Source organism: Gopherus evgoodei, chromosome 13, assembly GCF_007399415.2.
Source record: "Gopherus evgoodei ecotype Sinaloan lineage chromosome 13, rGopEvg1_v1.p, whole genome shotgun sequence".
NCBI classification, from domain to species: domain Eukaryota; kingdom Metazoa; phylum Chordata; order Testudines; family Testudinidae; genus Gopherus; species Gopherus evgoodei.
In genome coordinates, this window is record NC_044334.1 from 19,092,664 (window position 1) to 19,119,939 (window position 27,276).

The window sequence follows — 27,276 nt, forward strand, 5'->3', positions numbered from 1 at the left end:
GCTGCGCCCCTCGCCGGGAGCTGGGGCAGGACTGGGACTTGCTGGGCCCCCCTGCGCCATGCGCCCCCCGAGCTGCGCCCCCCCCGGAGCGGGGGCAGGACCGGGGTTTGCTGGGCCCCCCTGCGCCATGCGCCCCCCGAGCTGCGGCCCCCCCTGGAGCGGGGGCAGGACCGGGGCTTGCTGGGCCCCCCGAGCTGCGGCCCCCCCCGGAGCGGGGGCAGGACCGGGGCTTGCTGGGCCCCCCTGCGCCATGCGCCCCCCGAGCTGCGGGCCCCGCGGCGGGGGCAGGTGGGCAGGGCCCGTCGCGGGAGGCGAGCGAGGGGTTAAGCGCAGCCCGGCTCCCGGCGCTGAATATTTAAGAGCCGCGCGCAGGCGGCAGCGCAGCCCCGGGTTCCCCTCGCGCCCCGGACGGCCGAGGCTGGGCGCGAGCCGCAGAGCGCGGGGTGGCCCCGGGCAGCAGCCGGCCGGAGGATGCAGCGCCTGGCGCTAACTTTCCTCGCTTTGCCGCTGGTGCTCCGCGCCGCTCCGGGAGGTGAGCAGCCCCCACCCCGGGCAGGGCAGGCTCCAGGGACCGGCGCCGGCTCTCGCCGAGCGGCTGCAGCCAGGGGCGGGGCGGGGGACTTGCCTGGGGCAGGACCGAGCGAGCCCCTTGGGATCGGGCCGGGTTGTCTGGTGACTGCGGCGCTCTGCCCCCCCAGCGCCCCGGGAATGGCCCCGCGGGGGGAGCGGGACTCTGCTGGGGCCCCTGCCCAGCTCGCTTCTTCCAGACTCGGCAGCTACCTGGCCTGGGTCCCCGTCTGCTGCTGCTTTTCCTGCTCTTCTCCAGCTGGGAAAGGCCTGAGGGGCCAGAGGCCGGGGCTTGTTCCCTTTCCTCCCCCTGGCTGGGGGTGGGAGGGTTTGGAGACACTGGAGAGCAGGGCTGGCTCTCGGCTCCCCTCTGTCTTTGCGGGCAGGTGGCATCACCTGTCCTAGGACCTGCCCGCGAGCAGCACTGGAGGCGCAGGAGCCTTCCACCTGCTGCTCTCAGCCCCTGGCATTCCCAGCTTCTCTGTGGGCTACAAACGGCCCTGCCCTGCTGAGTGCCCCAGCATCCCTGCCACTCATAAAACCCCTGGTGGGGCAGGGCAGAGAGCAGCAGCTGGGACGAGTGGCTTGCCCTGGCTTTGGTGCTGAGCACCAACCGGCTCGGAGGCTTGCCCTGGAATTGCTGGCTCCCCCGGGCAGCACTGAGCTGCCAGTGGGCTGCTGGCACCAGGACAATTTCAATGGGAAAGGGGGGCTCATTTCCATAAAGTGGTGTACCCGATTGTTTCTTGCCTTAGCGAGGCAGTTTCCTGCCAAGCTGTGGAGAAGCTGCAGCTGTGTCTAGGGATTTACCGGGACTGGATCAAGTGCACAGCCAGTGGCCAGATTCTGCTCTCTCTGCCGTTGGTGTAAATTCACGGTAAATCCACTGATGTCAGTGAGGATCCAAGCCAGTGATGGAGTTCAGGGGTTTGGCTCATTTTCATTATTCATTAGAGCTGGCTGGAAAAGGTCAGCAAATGAAATTTCAATGAAAGACCAACTGAATCTCCTGGAAATATTTGTGATATTTTCCTTTGCTGCCCAGCTCTGCTACTGGCAATAACAACACTCAGCGGGTGCCTGGCAGTAAGAGCGGTTAAGATGCTGGACCGGGATGCAGGAGTTCTGGGTTCAATGCATGTCTCTGCTACAGGTGACCTTGGGGGAGTTGCTAGGGGCAGATCTTCTCAAGATCTCTGCTTCCATGTAGACCCCACGGCTAAACATGTAGACTCAGTTTTCTGGCTCTCAAATTGCTGGAGACCAGGACTCCTGCCTCACTGGGTGAGGAGGCTGCTGGCATGGACTGTGTCCTGCCAGCAGCTCCTGGTTTGAGCCTGAAGCTCTCTGAGGCGTCCTTGTGAGAGGTGCTGGCTTCGCAGCTCTGCAGGCTGATTTGCTGTGCCCAAGTACAACGTAGGCAGGGGCCATGTGAGCCTTTAGCACTGTCCCACCAATGAGCCTCACACCTGATCTGCAGGGACCATGTCTGGTGTGTGGTGGGAGAGCTGCCTCCACAGCCCAGCCAAGCTTTGGCTTCTCAGCCGGGGATGCCAATAAATGTGTTGCTCAATGCTGAGGTTACACAGACCTTCCTCCACTAGGAACAACCAGGCTCTCAACTCCTTTCACTTAAGGCACCGATCAGACCCCAGCTGCTAATACTTCCTGTTTTTGGATCTACTGACCTGTGGGACCAGTGAGCTCCAGGCGAGAGGAGCCGTATCTGATTGCCGAGCCTGTGAGCCATTTCGTTCAACATCCACTCCTACTTTTCTTCATCACACGTGGACACTTTAAATGGAACAGCCGCTGTGGTTGGCAGACTAGCCTGAAACCACACAAACCTTGATGTAGAGCAGGGGTGCATCTGGCCCTTCAGATGTTTTAATCTGGCCCTCGATCTCCAGCTGGGGAGTGGGGTCTGGGGCTTGCCCAGCTCCATGCATGCCAGGTCTCTGTGCGGCTCCTGGAAGCCGCAGCATGTCCCTCCTATGCATAGGGACAGGAGGGGGGACATGCCACTGATTCTGGGAGCTGCTTGAGGTAAACGCAGCCCGGAGCCTGCACCCCTGACCCCTCTTGCACCCCAACCTCCTGCCCCAGCTCTGATCCCCCTCCAAACCCCTTGGTCCCAGCCTGGAGCACCCTCCTGCACCCCCAGCTGAAGTCCTCACCCCCTCCCGCACCTCAATCCCCAATTTCGTGAACATTCATGGCTTGCCATACAATTTCCATACCCAGAGGTGGCCCTCAGGCCACAAAGTTTGTAGAGCCTTTGCTCAGCCACTCAGACTGCAAGATGAGGGACCTTGCAGCACATCACTATGCACTGGGGAAGCTGCCTACTGCAGGGTGGGGGACTCAAGGGGTCAGCACTGAATTTCTTGGCTCTCACTGCCAAGTGACTGGTTCCAAGCCATCCCAGGAGGTCCATGAGTGACCGGAGTCAGGAAACTGCTCTGGAGGCCTGTGGCAATGTATGATTGACAGCTCCAGTCCAGCTCCCTGGCTGACACTTACTCCAGTCCTGGCAAGTGTCTGTCTGTTGCATTTGGCACTTCCGGTAGAAAAGACAAGAACTGAACTGGGTGTAAAAACTGCATTGCCCCTAGGTACAGTCCCTTACTGGTGGGGAATGGGGTGTGTGTGATGTAACACTGCTGCTACTCTGGCTTTGCCTGACTTGCACCTAATTAGACAACTCCAGAGCCCCTTGAAATTGTGCATTCAGCACCTAGATGTGTCCTCTGTCTGTCTGGCTCGGTGGCTCTTTGCACAGCACCCCACCAGGTCATTGCTCCTTGTTCAAGGGATCAGCAGATGTCCAGTGTCACAGGGTATCTACGAACAGGGAAGTTGGCCTTCAGCACAGCTCTGCTCCTGTCAGAGCAAACTCAAGCCCCTCCAAAGCACAGGAGGTTTCCCTGTTGGGATCATGTTGGGGAACTGAAGTCACTACTGCAGGAGTTCACAGAAGAACCTGCAAGGGCGATTGATGTTCTGCCACAGTGGGCAGCAGAAGGATCACAATGGCCTCCCATAAATGTGCCAGCTGAATCCTCAGGTGAATTGATTGGCTAGTTAGGCTTCAGATTACCTGATCTGCAAATGACCATTTTCATGCAGATGGGCAGGTTTCACCACATGCAAATGGAGATGCCTGGGAGTGCTCTGAGTGCATTACTGGAGGTTGTTTCAGGTCTGGGTCATCTGAGTGCAGTGCAGAGAGGACCCGGCTGGAAATTTGTGATCCCACTGTTCTAGGATCTGCTGGAAATTGAGAATCAGATGGAATTCTAGACTAGCTCGGGCTAGGACAGGTGGGGCTAGAGGGCCTGATCCAAAGCCAAAGTCAATGGGAATCTTTCCATGGACTTCAATGGGTTTTGGATCACGTCCATTGTGAGTGTGTGAGCGGGTGTGTGTGTGTGTGTGTGTGTGTGTGTGTGTGTGTGTGAGCAGGGGTGTGGGGAGTACTTGGGCGCAATGAACGAATTCTTAAGAAATTGTGAGTAACTGCACAATGGGAGTTTGTAGCAATGGCAGGAGTGCGTATTGTTCAGTGCTTTGAATTCACTGTGATGAACTTACTTTGCTGATTGAAGGTATCACAACCTGTCTACTGCCCCTAAATTGGAAGGACTTTATCTTTTGATAGCATTTGGCAGAGAGGGTTATGGCTAGTCTTGAGCATGTCCGGCGTCCTCAAGAAACGGATCAAGCTGATGAAAAACATCTACAGCAAGGTGATGAGTGTGGTGGCAATAGACAAGAATCCGATGGAATGGGTCAGGATGACCTAGAAGCAAGGATGCACGTTATCACTAGATTTGGAAGCAGTAGTGGCTATTGCACTGAGAGATGCAATGGGAGGTGTCATGTTGTGTGGGAGGACAGTGAACAACTTTATTTTCACAGGTGATATTGACCAAGAAGGATTTACAGAGAATAGCTGACAAGGTGGATCAGAAAAGCAGAAAAAGTCAGACTGAAGATCAGCACAGAGAACACAAAAATTATGGCAACTGGAAGACACAAGGGAGAGGTAAAGATAAAACCCAGAGACAAAGAACTAGAACAAGTGGAAAAAATATGTGTACCTTGGAGGTACTGAAGAATGGAAACTGTGAAGATGGCATAAAAAAAGAATTGAATTAGCCGCTACCGCATTCATAAAACTCTGTAACATCTGGAAGGCCAAAGATATTTCAATCAAAGCAAAAATCAGCATGTATGAGCCAGTTGTCCTGCCAACGCTGTTGTATGGGTTGGAGTGTGAGGAAAGCCAACGAATGAAAGGTGTTGACTGAAGAAATGGACTGGCTGAGGGGAACATTGAGAGTTTCAAGGCATGTCCTGGTAATGAGAAAACGAGGACAATTGGTTCTAATGACTCAGTTACTGATTGTGAGAACTTGAACACAAAACAAAACAGGAAGTGAGGAGAAAACAGCTAAGCAAGTAATAAGCCTGTTACAGAAGAAAGATGGCAGTGGGTGGTTTGGACACACGGCCTGAATTGACCCAGAAAGTACACTGTACATGGCGATACATACTAGAGTGCAAGAAGCTAGGGCAAGACTGAGGATGCATTGGATAGATATGGTGAAAAATGACACAGAACAAAAAGGTTTAAAGAGGAACCGAACCGTGAAGCTAGTACAAGACAGAATGTGGTGGGGAGACTTCATTTGGCCCCATTGTCACTGTTGAGCTGATGGACAGGAATAAAAGCCAAAGCCTGTCCCTAAAACAAGAGTATTCTTTACAAATATCACCTCCAGATCTGGGACAGATTCCTTACAGGGCTCACCTGGGCTTCTCATCCTCCCGGATGTCCGTGTGCTTGCTGTGTGGTTGGCATGTCCCCTCAGAGTGCATTGGGCGGTAGGGGCAGGACTGATATTCGTAGATAACTCAGAAGTAGTTTAGTTGGCCTGTAGCTATGACTCTTTGCTCTGCCTGAGCACAGCTGGAAGAGAGAGGCACAGTCAGCCCCATAGCAGGATGCAACATTTCAAGCTCACAGCCCTTGGAGGATATAATGTATTATTTATATTATCGTAGTTCCAGGACCCTGTTGCCAGAACAAAGGGTCTCTGCCCCAAAGAGCTCACAACCTAAACAATGTCTGGGGACTGAGGAAGGGTGTTCTCTCCTGGCTTTCTTATACCCCCTGCACAGCTGGGCAGAGAGATACAGAAAACTTCATGTGCACCCTGGAGTAAACGTGCAAAGCTCTCTGGTACCATGCTGGGGGACGCAGGATAAAATGCCGAGATAAATGGCGGGGTTCACTCCCCTTTGGTCCGACACAGCCTAAGTTTGCTGTGCTTCCAGGCCCATGCTGAAGGGGTGGCAGGACAGGGTGCAGTGCATTCTTTGAGATGGCTGGTGACTCTGGATGTATCACTGGGCATGTCAGTGGGACTTTTGCCTGCCTGAGGAAATGGGCCCTGAAAAAACCATGAAGGGCTATTAGCTTTTCTTGGTGGGTAGAGTGGGGAGCAGAACCGATGGCAAAGTAGAGAAGGGGGCAGAGCCCGCGCTGGGTCTGGCTGTGAGCAACCAGCCATGCAGCAGCACTGTCCGTGTCACCCTCGTGAAAGCTGGGCCAGCCCCTTTGCTCCTTCGGGCGGGACAGCGCACAGCACAGGGAAAGCGAGAGCGGGGAGCGGAAGAAGGGAGAAGAGTTCCCTGCTCAGGGTGTTTGCAGAACCTTCAGCAGCCAGTTCAGCCTCACTTGACTTGGGCTGGGTTAACGCAGCATCTGCCAGGGCTGAGTTTGGCCATCATCGCTCAGAGGAGAGAAACTTCTCCTGCATGCACCATGGTGACCATGTCACCGTGTGCCCTTCCCCGTGCCTTGCCCCCCCAACCCCGGCTCCCTGGGTGCTCCTTTCCTTGCACGTCCCATCTGTGTGTACTCACCACCCTGGGGAGCCTCTCCCTGCCCATCCTCCACATCCGCCTCCTCATGCACCCTTCCCTGTCTGCCCCCCAGCCTGGGACACCTCCCCTCCAGCTTCCACCCTGTACAGTCTCTGCCCACACGTCTCCCACCCTGGGCACAATGAACCCACCTAGTCCCCTGCCTAAGCATTGATGGCCTGGAAGTGCAGGATGCAGACTGGACAGTGCTCGGACGGGCTGCTGGCAGGGATGCGGGAGGAGGGGAAGTGCTGCTCCAGTCACTTGCCTTATTTTGCATTCCCGCTGTGTGCAGTGCTGCGCTTCCCTGCTGCACTGAGGCCATGCTGCAAATGAAGCAAGCGCTGTCGGCACAGAGATTGGGGCCAGCGGGGCACTGACCCTTGTTAATTGCTCTGGTGTGTCTCGCTGGAGACCTGAGCAATGAAGAATGTGCCAGACAGGGTTACGTAAATGATCTAGAGGCCTTGTCAAGGCAGGCGGCTCTGGGTTTTCAGGCAGGGGCCATGCTGTTGGCGAGGCGGGTGCTGCTTGCCCAGGTGCCCACCAGCTGAATGCCCTCTGCTCAGGCGCTCCTAGGAAAATGACTGTTTCGCGGGGCTCAGAGCACGTCTCGGCCCTGCGTGCTCAGGTGTGGAAATACAATACAAATTGTGCTGGAGGGGGGTTTTTGACTCTTTGGCTCTTGTGTCCAACAGCTGATTTAATCTTTGGGAGGGGCAGTAGCGTAGGCAGAGGGGAGTCTGGAGAAATGAAGGGGTTGGGGGGTCAGCACAAATCTTACCTGAAAACATCAGCTGTAGGCAGGGTCATCCCTAGGGCGCCTGGGACAACCCTCCGCCTCTGTCTCAGGACCTGCCCCTACTCCACCTCTTCTCTCAAACCACTGCCCAGCCTCTTCCTGGCTCCCGCCCCCTCCTCCAAGCGATGCCAAGAACCAGCGGGGGGTAAGGGGGGTGGGCTGGGGCCGGGTTTCTCATTGCTGCTGGTGCCAGGCCCCCCGCTAAACCCCTAGGCTGCCCTGGGCCCTGCTCCCCGAAGCGTGGGGCCCAGGGCGGTTGCCCTGATCCATCCTGTGGACGGGACAGCTCTCGCTGCAGCCAGGGCGAGGGAGGTGACAGCCAGCCGTGTGCAGCAGGAGGCGAGTGACCCCAGTGGGCCCTGGCAATCGCACCCTGCACACTTAGCAACAAGCCTGCTCCATCCTGTTCTGCGGGGAGAAGCTGGAGGAAGCTTTTCCTGGTAATTTGCCTTTGCTGGGTCTGGATGGTAATACTTCGATGGGGCAGGCTGATGTACAGTCTGCTCCAGAATGTGTGTGAGCCTTAGGGTTTCGTCAGTGCCCCAGCGCATGATGTTTTGCAATTTAGTTTAAAATTATGGTCTGTCTTTGAAATTCTCAGTCTTCCTGGTCCTGCTTACAGGTTAGGGGGCTCTGTAGGGAAGCGTGTGATCAGAGTCAGTTCTAGAGCAAGATGGAGTGAGTTGTGGCTCTGTTTTTAGGGAGCAGCCTGTTCTAGCTTCCTGTGTTTTGGGGTTCCTGTGTGGTGGTGTACCGAATTCTAAACAGTGTTATGGTGCACCTTCCGGCAAGTGTATTTCTGTTTTTAGCAAACTTCTCTGCGTATATGCTGTGAACATAACCCAGAGCACAGGGGTATTAGTATCATGCACCCTCTGCTGCAGGCTAGCCTGTAGCTCTGATGGGCTCTTGTAGGTAATTACCTTTGCAGTTTTGCAGTACAATGCCTTCTCTTCGTAGAGATCAAAGTGACTAACAGGTTTAGCCTCACAACCCACTGTGGAGGTAGGGAAGGATTGTTATCCTTGCTTGACAAATGGGCAAACTGAGGCACACAGCCGGGAAGGGCCACAGGGGACCTGGCTCTGTGTTCATGACTTTCAGCTTTTGGAGACAACTGAGGTCAGATTTGTCCCTGAGTGACTGCACAGCAAGGCAGCGTCAGAGATGAGAGTAGAACGCAGGAGTTCTGACTCCCAGCACCATGTGCTAACAACTAGCCAACATGGCCTCTTTCACTGTGCTATGCAGGTCGCTGATCACCTAGGCCTAAGACCATGGTGATGGCTCAGGCTGCCACTCCACTGCTGTGTGTGTGAGGAGGGGAGGAGATGGCAAATCACTGGGGGCAAGGGCAGCTGTGTCTGGGAGGGGTGGGAGGAAGCAGGGCTTGGGAGATGTTTGTTTTGACAAGGATCAGACTCAAAGCTCCCACGAACAGATGCAGAGACCCCAAAGGCAGGAGATCAACATTTCCCCAAACCACCTGCACAGTTCTTTGCACCCAAACTGAAATTCACCCCCACCTCTGGCTCGGGGGACAGAGGTCCAGGGAGCAGGAAAATGACTGAGAAGTTTCAGTGCGTCATCCCAGAGCTTTGGAGAGAAACAAATCAGCCAAAGTGATGAAGCTGGGGCAGGATCCATTGCAGCCTTGGGGACTGAGTGATAGTTTACCTGCAGTAAATTAGAAAATGATGAATACGGGGCTGCCTGCCGGCCTGCCAGCTCGGCAGTTTCTGAAAAGAGAAACAAATAACAGGTGGATTTCCTGGGAGACAGTCATGTGTGTGTGTGTGTGTGTGTGTGTGTGTGTGTGTGTGGTGGGGAGGTTAACGGGGGGTAAGAAAAACAGCCAAGCTACCAATAACCAGGACAAAATGAGAAACAGAATCACCAATTTCATAGGTAGTTTTGGGACAAAGACCCCAGGACTAGAGAAAGTGGCTACGGGTGGCTCTCAGGTTTGAAGAGAAGACTAACGAAACATGCAGAGAGAAAGGAAGGAAACAGTTCGCTTTAACACGGCATCAGAAAAGGACAGAGTGGAAGGTTGGGTGACACTTATCTGTTGCTGTAGGAGCCTCAGGCCAATGGACCAGGAGGTTTATTCCCCAGTGCCAGGGCTAGAAATGAGGACTATAGGTTCTAATGATGCAGTTACTGACTGTGAGAGCTCAGCAAGGGAGCTTTCTCCTGGGGGGACATGGTTCGCTGCAGCAGCCAAAGTGGTCACCTTGTTAGCCATTGAATCATGTATGGGTGATGGGTGTGGTGGGTTGTAGAACCTTGAGGGTCATCTGAGCCCGTCGTTGCTGGATTTGAAATACAAGGGCTGGTGGGCTGTGACTGCTCCTTACTGAGTTTTAATCATGTCCTTGTTACCTTGTGCTACCCCACCTGTTCTCTCATTTTGTACTTAGTCCCTGCCCCAAAGAGCTCACAATCTGATGTGCGTACTCACAGTACTTTGTGCAATGGGGTGCTGACTGAGGCCTCTGGGGACTACTGTAATATATGAGTATCAAGAATAATGGGACGTTAGAGAGACCCCATGGCCCAGCTGGCATGGCACCAGCATGGGAAACAGCCCTCCTGAGCCTTGTTCCTGTCTCTGCCACTGACTTGCTCTATGACCTTGAGCAAGTCCATTAACTCTCGGTGCCGCCATGGAAGGCATTTTGCTGTCTGTGGATGAGAAGTGCTAAGCGTTGTGGGAAGGAGAAAAGGGTGTCTGGAAATGTAATGTGGAAATATGTGAAATGAGCCGGGAGGGGACTGTGGCCGAGTTTTTCATCTTGATTAAATCCAGAGTAAACACACAAAAGGGCAACAAAGGCCAGGCTGGTTAAGTGGAGATGTAAAGAATAGGACAAGCAATTATAAGGAGGTTAAAAATACAATCAATCTGCTCAGGGAGAGGATTGCGAGAGCTATAAAAATAAACAAAAGCAGGTTACAGGGATAATTAGAGGAGCAAAAGCTAATATTGAAGGCTGGATTGCAGTGAAGATCTCTGCTCCTAAGAAAGGTCTCCTTAGATCTATTATTAATAGGCAGAAGATAAAAGGGAAAATTGGTCCAGTAAAATGATGATGGGGAACTGAACAGAAGTGCTAAGGCGAGGGTGGATTTACGAGAGCTTGTTGCTAGCTTTATGGGATGGGAAGAAGACAGGGAAATGCCTGAGACAGGAAGGCATTTCTTGTAACTGGACAGGAAGCTGTTGCCCCCTATTCTCCCCCCTCCAGTGTGTCCTCCCCTGTCCCCTTCACCCGCTCTTCCCCCTGCCATAGTCTGTCCTCCTCTACTTGAAAGCAGCTCTCTGGCTGTCTCCCACCCTGTCGGGATGGGTGAATTCTTTACTAGCCAGAAACAGGGCATATAGAGCCCTTGGATGCTGCCACATCCCTTTCACCTGGCATACAGGGGCTGGAGCAGGGATGAGGAGCTCAGTTCCTGTCTGCTGCCTTCTGTCTGTCTTGTCTGCTTTGACAGTGAGCTCTTTAGGGCAGGGATTGTTTCTGACCATGGGTTTTCCCAGCACCTCTCACAATGGTGCCCTGAAATCAGGTGTGACATCTAGGCACTACTGTCATAATAGCGACGATGGTCATTGCCAGATAATTAATTTAGGACGACATGTAAAATGAATGGTCCCTAAAGAACAAGTAGGGGACGAATTGGAACGTATGTAGATTGCTCACCCTGCATCACAAAACCCTGATGTGTTCAGAACTGACAGGGAGGATGATGCTGGAGAGTTGGTGGAAGACTGAAGAAAAAGCACAGAGAAAACGAAGTAGGAGTGATCCTGGCAATCGCCAACCTGCACATCTTCCTCGTAAAACGGCGCAATTGTTATAAAGTGGAGACTGAGTCATGAAGCACCTAGAGATAAGAGAGCCATAGTTCATGAGCACTAAGCAGGATGGATTCAAGAACAGATCCAGCGTGGTGAACTAGACTGTGTTCCTTTGATAGCAGGACAATGGTATCAGTGGATGAAAGGCATGCAGACAACTGCGTTTGACGGTCACTAAAGCACATTGATATAGGGTCTCATGAAATCTTGTTCTCACAATTAATTCCAACCGGACTGGCCAGGATTAGTGACACAGATCCAAAACCGTGGCAGCACTATAAACAAAGCAGTGATGAATGGCAGCGTATCAGCCTGGCAGGTGATTCTAGTGCGGGTACTGCAGGGATAGAGGGTAGATCCAGTTTAATTAGCATCTTCTACAGTCATCTGGAAGATTGAAATGTACAGGTGATATTTGGGAGGTGTCGCAATTGCTGCTGAGGACAGAGAATTAACACAAAGGGATCTCGAGAGGCTAGAACTATGACTGTGATCTATACAAATGAGATTCAGTTTAATCTGTATCTTCCTGGTGTGTGTGTGTGTGTGTGTGTGTGTGTGTGTGTGTGTGTGTGTGTGTGTGTGTGTGTGAAGGACCTGGGCTGTAGGCTGCAGGGAAGAGGAAATTCACAGTTTCATGAAGTACAAGAAGGGCTCAAGCCCGTCAGTAGTTTTGAGGCAAAACTCCCCTGGTGATGAATGAAATTAGGCCTGTGGAAGGAAGACAGGCTACAGCCCAAAGTGCTTTTGGACTGAACCCTCTGGTGCTGCCCCATGAGGCTCAAAAGCAACAGGTGTCCTGCATGAGAGGTGTTTGCTGTTGGATAGCTCACTCCTTCCTCGTGCTGCGTCTCAGACAGAAGATGCTGAATGGTAGGAAGCAGAAGGCCAGCAGGATGGGCCTGGTACTGGATGCCAGAATAAAATGCTCACTAATAAGGGATTCTAGTAGGTTTGTTCTTTGATTCCCCCCCTTCTCTGTGGGTTTAGCATCAGTTTTCCCCTTGGGTAAATATTTCTGGACAAAGGTAAACCCCAGATTGCCAGTGTAGCTCATCCAATGCTAGTTATAGCAATGATGACCTGTAGGACAGACCTGTTCCATTGGAACTGTGTGGAATGCATCGGTGTGACGCTGGATTAGGTGTATCATGTGCTGATTTTCAACCCTCTTCCCCTTCACTTTCCTGCTCCGCTGTCGTAGGCCACAGGAGAAATGGGGCAGGTATGTTCTTGCATGCTGGCTTTTGGGCACTTGGGTGTGAACATGGTGGGGGGATGGGATGGAGCTTGGGGTGTAGCTCATCCTCCTCACAGCCCGGCCATGCCCTGGAGAACGGGGGCTACTATCACCGGTGATTTCCAAAGCCTTTGTAATCAGAAGGTCACTGAGGCATTCACAGAAATAACGACAATAAAATATGGTGCTCATAGAACAAGATGTATCCACATACAGGTCCAATCGTGCAAACGGGCATATGTTTCACTTCAGTGACTAGTCCGCTAGAAGTCAGTGGGACCACTCACCTTCTGGTCATTGGCAGCAGGGTCGGCTCCAGCGTTTTTGCTGCCCCAAGCAGCGGGGGTGGGGGGAAAAAGTTGTGATCGGCGGCACTTTGGTGGCAGGAACTTCCCTCCGAGAAGGACTGAGAGACCCGCTGCCGAATTGCCGGATGTGTTGCCCCTCACCATTGGCTGCCCCAAGCACCTGCTGGTGCCTGGAGCTGGCCCTGGTTGGCCGAGTTCAAACCCTGCAGCCCTAGTCTCTACTGCTGGTGCTGAAGGAGAGCACCTCTTGTGCTCACTAAGTGGCAAACTTTTATAATGGCTGGGCTCTGCTGTGAGAAGGAGACATGATCACATTCACTATGCTAGTGTTACACCCAGGTTCCTGTTATTTAAGGGGGGCGGGGGCACACAGCTTTAATGATAGAGGTTTTAATAATTCAGCTAATTATTCAGCTAATTAGTGGTCCAAATTTACCTCTAAAATGGCTGGTTTTAGCAAAATCCAGTGTCTGAAAAAAAGAGAAAATGTCACCAGAACCACGATAACCTGTTGCCAAAATCACCACAGGCACATTTCAGTGACAGCACAGCCCAGGCAGGAAGGGACAACTTGCTGAAACCAGGCAAGAATCTGCTGTGAAAACAGTGCTGGGTAATTCCTGTGATTTCCTCCTCCTCCCTCCATCCCCCAACACATCAGTCACTGGCAGGTCAGGAAGCCTGGCACTGGGTGCAGGGGGCAGAGATCAAGGTAGCTGCAGTATCTCCATATCTCCTGGTTGCGGTGTATTCTGAAGGGTGACCACAAGAGGGCTCCATGTGGCTCCTTCTCATTTAGATTCCTGGACTTCTAAGGAGAAACTCCATTAAGTCACCTGGGGCTTTTGAGGCTATTGCTGTTCACTCCTATAAGTTGCCTCTGTAGAATCAGGCCCACATCAAAGCCTGTGCATCTAACCGCATGTTGTTCTGCAAACCCTTCATGGCTGCTTAGAATGATGGGTCAGGAAAAGTGAGAACGCAGCGAGCTCTTTGCCCCTGCGAAAATCTGTGGATTTTAACGCCAACTTTTCCCATTCCTACCAGCCTGTATTCTGAATTCTTCTCTCTCTTGCAGTTTCCTGGTGCTACGATTCACAGGATCCCAAATGTGGTGAGTACAGAAATTGTTTCAAGTTGGGGTGTGTGCAGAGGGCAAGTGTGCTGGGGCAGCGTGTCTGTGTGCACATCCGTGTCTGAAAGCAGTGTGAACGTGCGTGGTGTGTGAACGTGCATGGTGTGTGAATGTGCATGCGTAGTCCTGGGGGCAGAGATCACGGTAGCTGCAGTACCTAAAACTGCCCTTGCAACCCTGGAATTCAGAGAGATTTTAAAATTACTTCTTGCAAAGCACCTACGTGGTTATTCCCATTGAGCCTAATCCAGCTCCCTCTCCCCGCAGGCTAAATCAGGACTGTCTTCTCTGAAGTCAGGGCCTTTGCACTGGTGCAGGAGCAGAATACATCCGCCCAGAGTCAGGCATTTGGGGTTTTTAAATTTGTTTTGCATAAATATTCTGGGCCAGGCAGAGCCCTGGAACAGCGGAGCGAGCACTGGGACAACGTGTGATCTAGTTTATGGTGGGAAACCTGACCAAGGGAAGGAGAAGTGAACCCATATGATGCTAACGTGTGAATTATTTGAGTGCACTTTGAAGCCTAAATTGCCCACATGCTAATATTTCAAATAAGCAGCTCTGTCTCAGCTGTGGTCAGTGACCTTAGGGACAGCTTGACAGGCAGTTAGCAGGGGAGCCTGTATTCTGCATTTCTGTGGAGGTGAGGCCTGTGTGCTGGCCCCCGGGATCAGGAGGTTTTCCCTGTCACTTTAACGCTGAAGTATTGTGCTGTCCACCTCCTGACGTGGCTCTCGGGAGAAGCTCAGCACCGCATGTTTTTTCCAGTGACTGTTTCCCCTTTGTCATGCCTAGCTCCATGGCTCTCTTTGCTCCTGGCCCAAAATGATTTCAGGGTCTCTCTAAATTCAGAGCAACTGTTGCATTGCCTTGCTCTGAGATGACAGTGAGTGGAGAGCTACCGGCAGCCCTGCCAGGCCCCGCTCATTTGTCACATCTTGCTCGCTTGTTTGGAAGTCCTTCACTTCCCTGAGGAGTGGGATTTGGTTTTAAGTGTCACACACAGCGTGTGGTTAGAGCTTCCCTGGACAGGAGGGGGGTGCATTGCAATGGGACCCCCTGTACAGAGGACTGCAGGGCCAGGCTGAGGGAAAGGATCCATTTGCACTCGGCTTCCCCATTTTTCCTGAGGACAAGATTTGATTTGTAGATAGAAAATGGCTAGGGAGCCGTGCGAATGGTGCCAGGATCTCAGCAGAGGTCAGGAATCAGCAACATTATTCAATCTCCTGCTACCCTAAAGAGAAAACAGAGATGCGATGTGAAACGTCAGCCTGGCAGTCTGATGGGTCTGCTCAACGCCCAGCTCAGAAAAGCCTGGGAAACACAGCATGGGGTGGACGGTTACATTTCAGAGGCCAGAAACGCCCTTCGCTATGTCACCAAGAAAATAAACTGGTTGCTTTACCCGTACTAAAATATAGTTGCACGTTTAAAATGTCGGTCATGCTTGATATTAAAGGAGCGGTTATAAATAGTTTATAAAGGGTTAAAAAGCTTAATAAATGTTTAAATGAATGGTTAGTCAATGGTTAGAGTTCAATAGATCAGCAGGTTGTTTATAACCATGGCTCATAGCCATTTATAATGCCTCTGAACGATGTGCTGATAACCATCTATCATACATACTGTTCATGTCTATAACATACTTATAACATCTATGAATCATTTATTAACTCTTTATAAACTATTTATAAAATGGAGTCATAATATAAAGTGTAACCAAAATGGGTAACTTCCATGGGAATGGTACATAACTAGTGTACATTTTATACGCCAGTATTGGACTTACAAAGGAGAGTGACTTCTTTGAGGACTTTTGTGTGTATCTGTGTGGTATTTTATTTCTGACATATATGAGGCCCTGTAAGGACTAGTGTGAATTTTGAAGCCTGCCATTTAGTACATGTTGTTATAAGAGTGGCCATGCTGGGTCAGACCAATGGTCCATCTAGCCCAGTAGCCATTCTTCCAGCAGTGGCCAATGATAGGTGCTTCAGAGGGAATATACAGAACACGGCAATTCTCGAGTGGTCCAGTCCCAGCAGCTGGCAGTCAGAGGATTAGGGACACGTGGAGCATGGGGTTGTATCCCTGACCATCTTGGCTAATAGCCATTGATGGACCTGTCCTCCATGAACTTCTCTATTTCTTTTTTGAGCCCAGTTATCCTTTTGGCCTTCACAACATTCTGTGGCAATGAGTTCCGCAGGTTGACTGTGCATTGTGTGAAGAAATACTTCATTTGGTTTGTTTTAAACCTGCTGCCTGTTAATTTCATTGGATGACCCCTGGTTCTTGTGTTACGTGAAGGGGTAAATAGAATCATAGAATATCAGGGTTGGAAGGGACCTCAGGGGGTCATCTAGTCCAACCCCCTGCTCAAAGCAGGACCAATCCCCAACTAAATCATCCCAGCCAGGACTTTGTCAAACTTGACCTTAAAAACCTTAATAACACTTCCTTATTCACTTTCTCCACACCATTCATGATTTTATAGACCTCCATCCTATTTCTCTTAGTTGTATCAATGAAGCACATCTGTACCGAGACATATTGGCATGCACCTCACAATCCTTCTATGCGTAAGTGGTAATATGACCCAGTGCCCTGGGCGCCAGTTTAGGATTTGGGAGGCCACGATTCAGTTTCCTGATCTGCTGCAGATTTCTTGCAGGCCTTTGGGCAAGTCACTTGATGGCTTTCAACCTCTGTTACCCATCTGTAAAATGGGCCTAATAGCACCACTCCCTCTGGAATGCTGTTTCAGTGCCTGACGCTGATCAGGTGTGGTGCAAAAGGGAAGGACCCAGATGCTTTGCCCCATGGGCATCCAAGTGCCTTTCTGACTGTCCAGTGACAGGAGTAAGGCCCTGACCCCTCTCCCCCTTCGGTTCAGAGACAGCCAAATCTCAGTGACATTGTTCCTGGGCTCCAGCTGACATGGTGAGTGGGAGGACTGCTGATGAGTTGGCTTAGTGTTCTGCTTTAATTGTGGCATCTTCTCCTCCCAGGCTCTGGACTGTTTCAGGAAAGCAGATGTTCCATTGTGCCGCTCATTCTAAAGTGCAGAGGCTGGATTTCAGCATCCAAAACATTACTGATCAGGGAGACTGTCTGGCTTTCTTCCTTGTTACAAGGTTACGCACCTCGCAGATTAATGTTACTCACCATGGTTTCCACTGAAACAATCCCAGCTTCTTGGGAGCCTACAGCTGTAGACAGCAGAGCCAGGCGGTGCCGACTGTGGTAGCCCAATGACGCATTTGTGTTTGTGGCCTTACGGGGTGGCTTCGTCTCTGTCTTGATGGCTTATCAGAGGTGTGAGGCAAGGGTTTGTGCTGCCTTAGTGCGAAGGCCTCAGGCTTACAAGTGACCATCGTGGTAGCTGTGGAGAACCCAAATGGTTGCTAGTGCACAGACCCATGAGAACAGCCCCGACCGGATAGGGCGGGGAGGCCTTGGTGTCTGAGGGGGCCGTGTGCGGCAGGGAAAGACAGCTGAAGCAGGGGGGAGGGATGGGGCTGAAAGGGGTGCGGCTGGGCATGGAGAACCTCTCCAGGGGAGACGTGGGAGGAGCGGGAGGAAGAAGAAGAAACCAAACCCAGCGAGGAAGCTACTAGTGGAAGCAGAGCCTGTTCTTCAGGGACTGTAACTCTAGCTCAGAGATCAGGGGCCGCCTGTCAGGCTAAATATAGGCCCTGGCCCAGTGAGGAAATCCTGCTGAATTATGAATGAGGCTTGACTAAGACCCGGCTCATTACTATTCATGAAGGTCGGCTAAGCGAGCGGCCGTCTCTCATGGGGCGGGGGGCCATGGAGGGAGAGGCTAATGAAAGCGCTGGCGTGCGCTGTGTCCTTTGCGGCCAGAGAATGCTCTCGGGCAGACGTGCTGCGTTTACCAGCATTTCACTCGTTGAAAGCAGGACAGCCAGGAGCCCTTGGCAAACCCAGCTCCATTTTAACACACGCCCCAGGAAGCTGCTCTCGCTGGCGTTCTCACGTGATGACACCAGGACCCTTCACTCCGCAGTAGCTTGCCCCCATGTGGGTCATGTTTTACCCCTTTCTCTTTCTCTCTCCAGGCCCCAGGTACTGGAAGGATCTGGCAAAGGGCTGTGGAGGAGATAACCAGTCGCCTATTAACATTGACAGGCGCAAAGTGCAGAGGGACAGGAATCTAGGAGACGTCCTCTTTGACGGCTATGACCAGGCCCCGCCGGGCAAGTGGAGGCTCATGAACAACGGGCACACGGGTGGGTATTTGTGCCAGATTCCCTCTCTCCCTCCCTCCTTGGCCCCTCAAACTCTCTGATCCAGGGCTGGATCAGTGAGCTTGACTTGTCGCAGGATTTCCTTCGGTATGATATACTTATTATTTCTACTGTGGTAGCACCTGGGAGCCCTGTCGTGGCCCAAGACCCCATGGTGCGTGCTAGGTGTTGGACAAACACAGAACATGATCCCTGCCCAGAGGAGCTCATGGTCTTGCATCTGGCTCTGTTATTCACCTGATAATGCATTGTGCCCAAGAAGAATGGCCTTGAGGTTTGCCCAGCTGCATGGAAATTACAGAGGTGTGAGCTGGCTGATTGGACTCTTTTTTAGGTGCTCCTCCATTCCCATGCATTCACTCCCACGCTCCCAGCCACCTCTACCCCGTCTGTTTTGTGTCCATGAGAGGTCGTTGATGTCCTGGGTGAGGCTGGTGGGATTGCAGCCATGTGTTTCCCCTCTGTAACTTCGCTCTGGCCCGTTGACAGTGGTGATGAGACTGGAAGGTGTGTCTGCGAGCGAACATATCAATATCACCATTGGAGTGCTGCTTGAGAAGTACCGAGCCCTGCAGTTCCACTTTCACTGGGGGAACCTCGAGGGGAATGGCTCGGAGCACACCATTGATGGACACCAGTTCCCCATGGAGGTAAGTGGGGGAGAGATGGTCATGCCTCATGGGAGTTGTAGTTCATAGTAGCAGTAGGGTTCATAGCAGCTTATTGCTGAGAAGTCCACCTGTTGCTGTCAAAGATAATGATTAAGACTGTGCACTCGAGCTGCACAAGACCCCCAGATTAATGTGTATATCTTAGGTTCAGCCAAACCCCAGGTGAACCCACATCTCTCTGAATTTTGTGTTTGGCAGAGCTGGTTGGAAAATATCCTCCCCTATTCCTCTGGAAAACTTCAGTGAAAAAATGAAAGAATATTCATTTTCATTGAAGTTTTGTATGGGCAATTTCAAAGTTTCAGTGAATAACCATAAACCAAAATTCATTTCTTTTCTGAAACGCCACAGCAGTGCCTCATGCACCCATTCACTTTTATAGGCCTGGTTCCCTTGTCAGACGGCACCTTCTGTGATGCGCTGCAGTCTCCCCTCTTAGTGAAGGGAGGCCATTCACCAGGCCATGGCACATCATGGAAGATGTAGTTTGGGTGAGGAGCCCAGCCCACAGATGAAAATGGGCACATGAGGCACCTGAACTATAACTCCCATGAGGCTAAACTGCTCCAATCCAGAGTCCGTCCCATGAATGGGGCATGTGATCCTGCAGCTAGAGAGGTGGTTGTTCTGTATGTTCAGAATACATTCAGTATGGTTCATTTAAAAATGGTGACTTTTTATGACGGGCGAGTGTTTTCTCCCCATCCTTCCCACTTGACTCAAGATGCCCATCCTGTTCAGAGCTATAAGGTGATAAATATCCCACCCATCAAACTGTCTGACTGGGCAAACTCTGCTAAGGGCTTTAGGATACTGGAATGGGGCTGTTTGCTGGTCATTAATGAGCCATTAGCACAGGGGTGGATAACCTGAGCCTGAGAAGGAGCCAGGATTTACCCATATACATTGCCAAAGAGCCACAGTAATATGTCAGCAGACCCCCATTAGGTCCCCTGCCCTACTTCCAGAGTCTCCCACCCACCGGCAGCCTCCCCGATCAGCACCTTCCCCTCCCTCCCCGCACTTCCCAATCAGCTGTTTTGTGGTGTGCAGGAGGTTCGGAGCGGGGGATGAGGAGCGAGGGCATGGCAGGCTCAGAGGGGGCGGGAAGGGGAGTGGGGGCAGAGCCAGGGGTTGAGCAGTGAGCACCCCTTGGCACATTGGAAATTTGGCGCCTGTAGCTCCAGCCCCGAAGCTGGTGCTTGTACAAGGAGCTGCATATTAATAGATGATTATTAGGCTGTGTACAACAGGGTGCATGAATGAACACGAGTGTGTCTCTGCAGAGTGCATGCCCAGGGAGAGCTGGTAGCCAGGGAATACCTGAGTGCAATTGCTCCAGTACCTTCCTGTTCTCGGAGGGAATGAAATTTTAATGGAGCCTTAAAACACCAATGGCCTGATTCTGCTTTGCACTGAGGGCCCTTTATGGCACTCTGGCAGCGTAAAGAGGCCTCAGAGTGAGCGTGACTGTCATTGATACCTACGCTAAGGCCCCCTTGCACTTCCAGAGTGGTGTGAAGGGCCCCTAGTGTCAGGGATATGGATGCCCACTAGGGTTGAGGAGCTGTGTGCGCCGTTGATTACAAAGGGCTCTGGAAGTGGTGAGCTGAATGTCTGTTCGCCGTCCCTGTGACTGATGGGGTAAAATCCCACAACGGCCTGGAACAGGTCTCACCCTCCTTCTGTATCTCTTCCTCTCTAGCTGCATCTTGTTCACATGAACACCAAGTACAAAACCTTCAACGAGGCCAAAGGGCATCCGAATGGGTTGGCCGTCCTGGGCTTCTTGTACAAGGTACGTCAAAAACACCCTGCCCCTGGCTTGCACGTTCACGGCCAGATTCCTCCGAGTTACCCTGAGGAGGTGGCAGAGAGTAGCCTGCGTTCTAGGCCCTCTAATAAACAAAAATCCCCTTGCTGGAGTTCCCACTCTGTGCTGTGTTGAACTGTGAGCCGCCACATCATCAGGTTGCGATCAGTTTAGAGAGAGAACCTCAGGCTGGGGCATGCAGGTGGGACATTGCCCGGAGAGTACCTGCTCTGGGTCTAAAGACCCTTGACTCTGTCAAGTCAGCCCCTTTAACCAGCACCAGAAATGGCACTTTGCCTCCAATGCGGATGGGAACACTCCCGCAGCGCAGCCGCGGTGCCCTGGGGTCTGATTGCCACAGCTCAGGTGTGCTGCAAATCCTCAGGTCACAGGCTGTGTGCTGCCAGGCCCGAGAAACACATCTGTGGCTCGCTTCAAAGTCACTGTGTTCACTGTACCCCAGCGGTAACTATTGGTTTAATCTCTGATTTGAGATTCTAATTTACCATGTAACTGCTGCATCGAGGGCTGGGGAATAGGGCAAAATGCAGCCCTCTGTGCCCGGTGCATCCGACGGAATGCAGCAGGGAAAGGTTTGAAGTTCACCCCAACGGAAGAATAACCCAAGAACACGAACCCTCTGGACAGAGTAGAAGTCACCACTGAGTTGAACTGCAGCTAAACCGAATGTGGCATCTTGAGGCAGTCGCGGGGGTTCCCTGTTTTTGTAAAGCAAATGGACAAATGTGTATTTTAACACAGCCTGGTTCACCCGCCTCTCCCACCATACATTTAGCCTTTTCTGGGTTGCAAGTAATGTTCCAGGCTCAATAAAGCACTTGAACTCTGCAGGTGCATTTCTGTATCTGAGTTTTGATCATTGCAGGTTTTGGTCCATTAACTACATAAGTTATGTTTTCCATACACCGAGTAACGACACACTTACAGTCTAAATTACTTCTGATTCGTGATTAAGAAGCAGCAATAAAACAAGAAAGAACCAAACTAAAGTCTCCAGGAGAGAGCACAGTTGGGTGTCTCTTCTTCAGCTGAATGGAGCCCAGCAGATTTCTAGAAATGTAAAGGTGCAATGCACAGAAGACAAAACCTTCTACATTGCCACATGTGCCATAACAGAGATAATCAGTCAGACGGATTGCTCTCTCTGTCCAAAACATTATATAAACCTTAAAGAATACTATTGAAAGACTACAAATAAAAGTTAAGCAGATAGGTAGTGGGAGGTTAGCTAGGAGTTTATAGGCTTGAGAGACCATTGTTGCAGCTGGGGCAGTGCTCTCTTCCTCTGCGCCCCTGGATATGAACTGTGCAAAGCCAGGGTGGTTGGTCGCATTGTAACCAGCTCTCCAAAGTACAGGTGAATAGTGAGAGCTAAATCAGACTGATTTCAATCAGTTAGGTGATATCCCTCTCCCGACAATGGTGTTAGCAGCTGGGGCTCCAAACACCTGCAAACACCATTGAAAATACCTTTCCTGACTGCCCATTATGGTGCTTATGAAAGAAAGTCACATGCAATGGCTTAAGGGTTCTGGGAAAACTTCAGTTAGCTGACGTGGGAACGAGCCGGTGTGGTTTATATCAGTGCAGCGCCATTTCTCTGGAGCTAGGAGCGTGTGAGTGAGACAGAAGAGGAAAGGAGCGCAAATCTTTACATACAGTGACTGCACTTAGAAAGCTGCCTCTGTTCTCTCCACGGGGAGAACGCAAAGCATGGAAAAAGTCTTTTAAATGATAATAAACTTTGCGTTTCTATAGTGCTTTCTATCCACGGACCTCAAAGTGCTTTGAAACACTAGTGATGAAGGGGGATGATTATTCCTAGTTTGTAGGCAAGGAAACCCAGGCCCTGATCAGTGATGTGATTAGCCCAAGGTCACCTAGTGAATCAGAGATAGCAATGTAGAAGTAGAACCCACGGCTTTTGACTTGCAGTCCCCTTCTATAACCAGGAGACCTCAGCAATGTTGGCTTCGTTCTGAGCCCACGGTGTTTGGCTGTACATAAGGTGCATAGGAAGAGAAGTGTTTTGGTCCCCTACAGTGCTCTGTACCTGTCTGCTGGTAGCTGTGACCCTGTTGTGTACCGGTGAGTGAAAACCAGCATCACATCTCATAAAGATGCTTAATCCACCCGCTATCCAGGCAGCATGCCTGGGTGGGAGCTTCATGTCTACGGGGGGCCTCCCTAGCCACCTACTTTGCTGTTTGCTGGAATAGGATTGTGATCAGGATGTTGTCTGGTACAGTGACCTCGCCTACCCCGCAGAGGAGCTTACGATCTAGCAACCTGAGACTGGTTTTGTCTTGTGAACAGAATTGGATCCTTTTCCCATCATAGCCTTCGTCTGCAGTTTTGTCTGCAATGCATGGCCGCTGGAGTGTTCCCACGTTAAGCTGTCGCTCAAAAACATACCAAATCTTGGAGATTTAAAAATACCTCCCACATTCCGCTGTTGATTAGGGCAGAGAACGGGCAGTTTTGACAGACAGCTTGAGCAGACAGCATTAAACTCCTGTTTAAGAACTGACGTTGACATCCCAGCTTTCTATTGTATCGCTTCCCCTTGCAGAATAGCAGCTCCCTGTGGGCATGGCTTAGGGAGCAGCAGTGAGATCTACAATAGGCCTGTAAAGGAAGTTTCAGAGCATCCTCATGTGGGAAATGCCATTAAAGATCCCACGGCATGTTTCATAAGAGGTGAGTGTTAACTCCAGTGCCGGGGCCCAATTCCCCCTTGGTACTGACATCAGCCTTCTTAGAATTGCTGCAGTGTCTGTAGGACGCCGTTATTCGTTGCTGGGTAGAGTCGCTGCGTGTTGCTGAGTAGTGATTGCGCATGTCTCGCAGGTGGCTGAGTTTTAGTGAAGGTGGACGTGAGCCAAGTGTGTAGTTCATGTTACTTTGTAAGCACGTTGGATCCTTTGAGATTAGCAGGTGCTGTCGAATCGCCATCGTAGTCCAAGCTGGGGAAGCACAGCACAAGCATAGGTGTCCAGGCACCCATCACTCTCCACAAGAGCTGCAAACGCACTTGGGCTCTGGGGGACCCAGTTTTTGTCTGGAACCATTTGGACTCCCCTTTGTGAATAGAATCCTCGAGAGCTGCTCTGGGCTGGTCGTTCATTCTTCCCCTGTAATGCTTCGCAGGTGTCGGATGTTGATAACTCCAATTACAACACGATTGTAGCTGGCCTGAAGAACATTTCCCGTCAAGGTGAGTCCTCCTGCTCCTCTGTCGTCTCCACTCCAGAGCAGGCAGAATAGAGGATGAGAGGAACCCGGAAGCAGGAGGGAAGGGGATAGGTAGGGGCACCAGTCACTGGTTTCAAGGACCCTTGACTCATTTCCATGCCACTGTGCAAGTGGGTAGTTCCTGGTGGGTTAACACAATGTGGGCACAGGTGTGTCACTGCCATCAATCTACATGGCCTGCCTGTTGTCTAATTCAAGGACGCTCTGCTGTGAACAGCCCCTTTTGAGAATCAGTGGCACTGGGCTTCCTGGGGCCCATGCATGGTGTGGAAAGCCTGGAAACCAGGGCCAGTTTGGGGCTGTCTGAGCCAATGACTTGCTGATGCCATGTTGGGTTCTCATTCTGTGCCAGGGGAGGAGCAAAGCCTGTCAGCCGTGCCTGATGCCCTCCTGCCATGGGCTCACAGTGTTACCTGTTGACTGACTTGTGGAGGTGCAATGAGGGCAGCCTCCCCAGGGTCTGGCAAGCAGAGCCAAGATGCTGCTGTTGCACCTAGTGGTCTAGCAGCATCTGCGGTGGCGAAGGATGCAAGGTGTGAGGCAGGGTTGAATGGTGCCTGCTGTAGCTTTAGAAATGTCAGCTCTTCCAAGCCATTCATCCCCAGGATGGGCTTTTATGATGTTGGCTTTTCATTCTCTCTCTCTCTCTCTCTCAAGGGGATTTGGTGGATTTAGCATCCACATTTTGCTTGAACAACCTTCTTCCCAGCATGGCCAAGCTGTCCAAGTACTACCGCTATCAGGGCTCCCTGACCACCCCAGACTGCGCGGAGGTTGTCGTCTGGACGCTCTTTGAGGAACCCATCCCTATCAGCCAGTCTCAGGTAAAAGCGCGTCATAGCTCTCAGGGCTGGCTTTAGGAAGTGCGGGGCCCAATTCGAACAGTTTCGACGGGGCCTCGGCAGGGATGACTTAAAAAAAAAACAAAACCCACACACATGTAAAACAACATGTGGGGCTTGTACTCACCGGGTGGTGCTCCGAGTCTTCGGTGGCACTTCAGCGGTGGGTCCTTCACTCGCTCCAGGTCTTCAGCGGCACTGAAGGACCCATCACCGAAGTGCCGCTGAAGACCCGAAGCGCCACCAGGTGAGTAAAAATTAAAAAGGCGCCTCTAGCCAGAGAAGGGATTCTCACTGGGCGTGTGGCCCTCTTAGGCGCGGGGCCGAATTCGGGGGAATTGGTGGAATAGGCCTAAAGCCGGCCCTGACAGCTCTGTTGTAGCTACTGCTCTGGTGAATCCTGCAGAGGGTCTTCAGTATGCAGAGGTCCTTCCCAATCCCAGCTCGTGGGCAGCAGTTCAGGGAGCAGAGATCCTGCTCGGGTTGTCTCCTCTTACCATCCCTGCCCACTGAAATGCCACACAGGACCATCTGCTGCAGGTGCTGGACTTGAAACCCGTTCCAGGTGGGCACAAATAGCAATTTCAAGTACATGTGCTCCCAAGGGAAATGCATCCAGGCAACATGGGCTTTGCAGTTCTGACCTGGTGCATCTCCTCCTGGGGACAGTACTCTGCACTATTCTGTGTCAGAGCTGGGCAACCCGTGGGGAATCAACCCCTCACCCGCCTGCCGCCCCCACGCACTGTCTCATTATCTTTGAAAATAAAAGCCTGGAGTCCCTGCTGCTGTAATTAGTAATGTAATATTATTCATTCTTCAGTGAGTATTGGGCAGTTGCCAGTGTACCAAATCGTCAGTGTGCGTGTTGTGTCCACAAAAGATGGCAGCCTGTTGCAGCTCTCCATTGTTTAACTCTTGCTTCAAGCTCTGGAGGTCACATGTCATTTTCACTATTTTGTGCCGGAAAGTGAATACAGTTGTTTTTTCTCCTTGATTGGATGACTGCAGCAATATCATGTGACTTATATAGCCACTTTTCCTTTTATTTCTTTAGATTGAAACAATAATAAATTACTTGCACAAGAAGTTCTAGGGCCCTGACAACTAGCTAGTTTTCTAGCAACTTAATCATGACCCCTAGGCAACATTAAAAAGTCATATCTGTCTGGATAGCGTACATTGCCTGCCAGCGGCAATCAGCAACCAGGAATGGGAACAAATTAACTAAGCTAGACAGTAAATCAAAGCAACAGAAAAGCTGCTCTCCACCCCCAGACTCTCCAGAAACATCTTTGCAACCTCCCCACTAAAACCCTGCCGAATAAAGTGGGGATCAGGTAGCTGGCAATTCCCAAAAGTGTGTTACAATCAGCAGTGCTCCATGTGCGTTGCCCTGCTGTGCTGGCATGTTCCCTCTAAGGACCGCTGGACAAAGGCTGTATGGGCAGTGGTGCCCCAAGATAACATGCTGGTTCCTTTTCCTGATTCCAAGAGGAACAGACAGACTGGTGGAACGTCCTCCTCTCCTGGCTCAGTGGCTGCTCTGCAAACCCAGCTTCCTTGAGGCAGGTGCAGCCTGGTCAGCCATGTGCATTCCAAAGCCATCCGTGGGGCCTCAAAAATCATGAGATTTTCCAAAAATAATAATCTGGGGTTCATTGCATTGGCCTGCTGGTTTCTAAGCTGCTGGGTGCACTCGAGTCCTGTTTTCAAGGGTTTCTCCATAGCTATGAGAGCTAGATACAACTTTTTTTTTTAAATTGAAAGCAGAGATTGTCGTGGCATCACTTGACTCCAGGAGCTGAGTCTTTAAGAAAAATGCCTAGTATCAGGAGCCTTGTCCAAGAGTGAGCAACCCTGAGTCACAGGGAAGCATGGGGATGGATTCTGATGTCTGCCTAGGCCCCAGTTTAGCAAAGCAGTTAAGCACGTGTTTAACATGAAACATGTGTTTAAGTCCATCCCTGTTCAAGAAAGTACTTAAACATGTATTTAAAGATGAGCATGTGCTTAAAATCTTTGCTGAATCAGGGGCCTGCAAAGTATTTTGCCTGAACATAATGAAATGGCTTGAAATCTCTCTCTGTCTCTCACATCTGCAGCTGAACGCATTTGTCAACACAGTTCACTTCCCGGCCAATGGCATCGGCACCTCTTTGGCGAAAATGACCAACAACTTTCGACCGCCACAGCCTCTCAAGAACCGAAAAGTCTATGCGTCCAGAGATGCCACAATCAGCTGCAGTGCCATGCCCAGTGTCAGCCTCCCTCTCCTTCCTCTGCTCTTGGTTTTCCAGATTGTCCACTTCTCAGGTCCCTCCTAAAGGCCCCTCCCCTGACTCCCTCCCTTCTTTTTCATGAATGATTTGTGATTATTTTATGATGTCTTCATATCAGTGATTCCACACTGTGATCATTTTCTAGCCACAGGACTGAAAGCGATGAATGAAATGAAAGCAGATTGGCCGGGGGTACTGGGCCAGACCAAAGGTCCATCTAGCCCAGTATCCTGTCTTCTGACAGTGGCCAATGCCAGATGCCTCAGA

General features: G+C 51.4%; 1 protein-coding gene across 1 annotated transcript; it reads left to right on the plus strand.

Annotated features, from left to right (window-relative positions):
• The first annotated feature begins 443 nt into the window (after positions 1-443).
• On the plus strand, positions 444-27,276 carry LOC115661191 (carbonic anhydrase 15-like). The gene is made up of 8 exons (XM_030583469.1): positions 444-532; positions 13,795-13,830; positions 17,937-18,107; positions 18,615-18,775; positions 20,502-20,594; positions 23,781-23,847; positions 24,543-24,709; positions 26,833-27,276. The coding sequence occupies exons 1-8, from the start codon at positions 472-474 to the stop codon at positions 27,052-27,054; spliced, it is 978 nt and encodes a 325-aa protein (XP_030439329.1). The 5' UTR covers positions 444-471; the 3' UTR covers positions 27,055-27,276.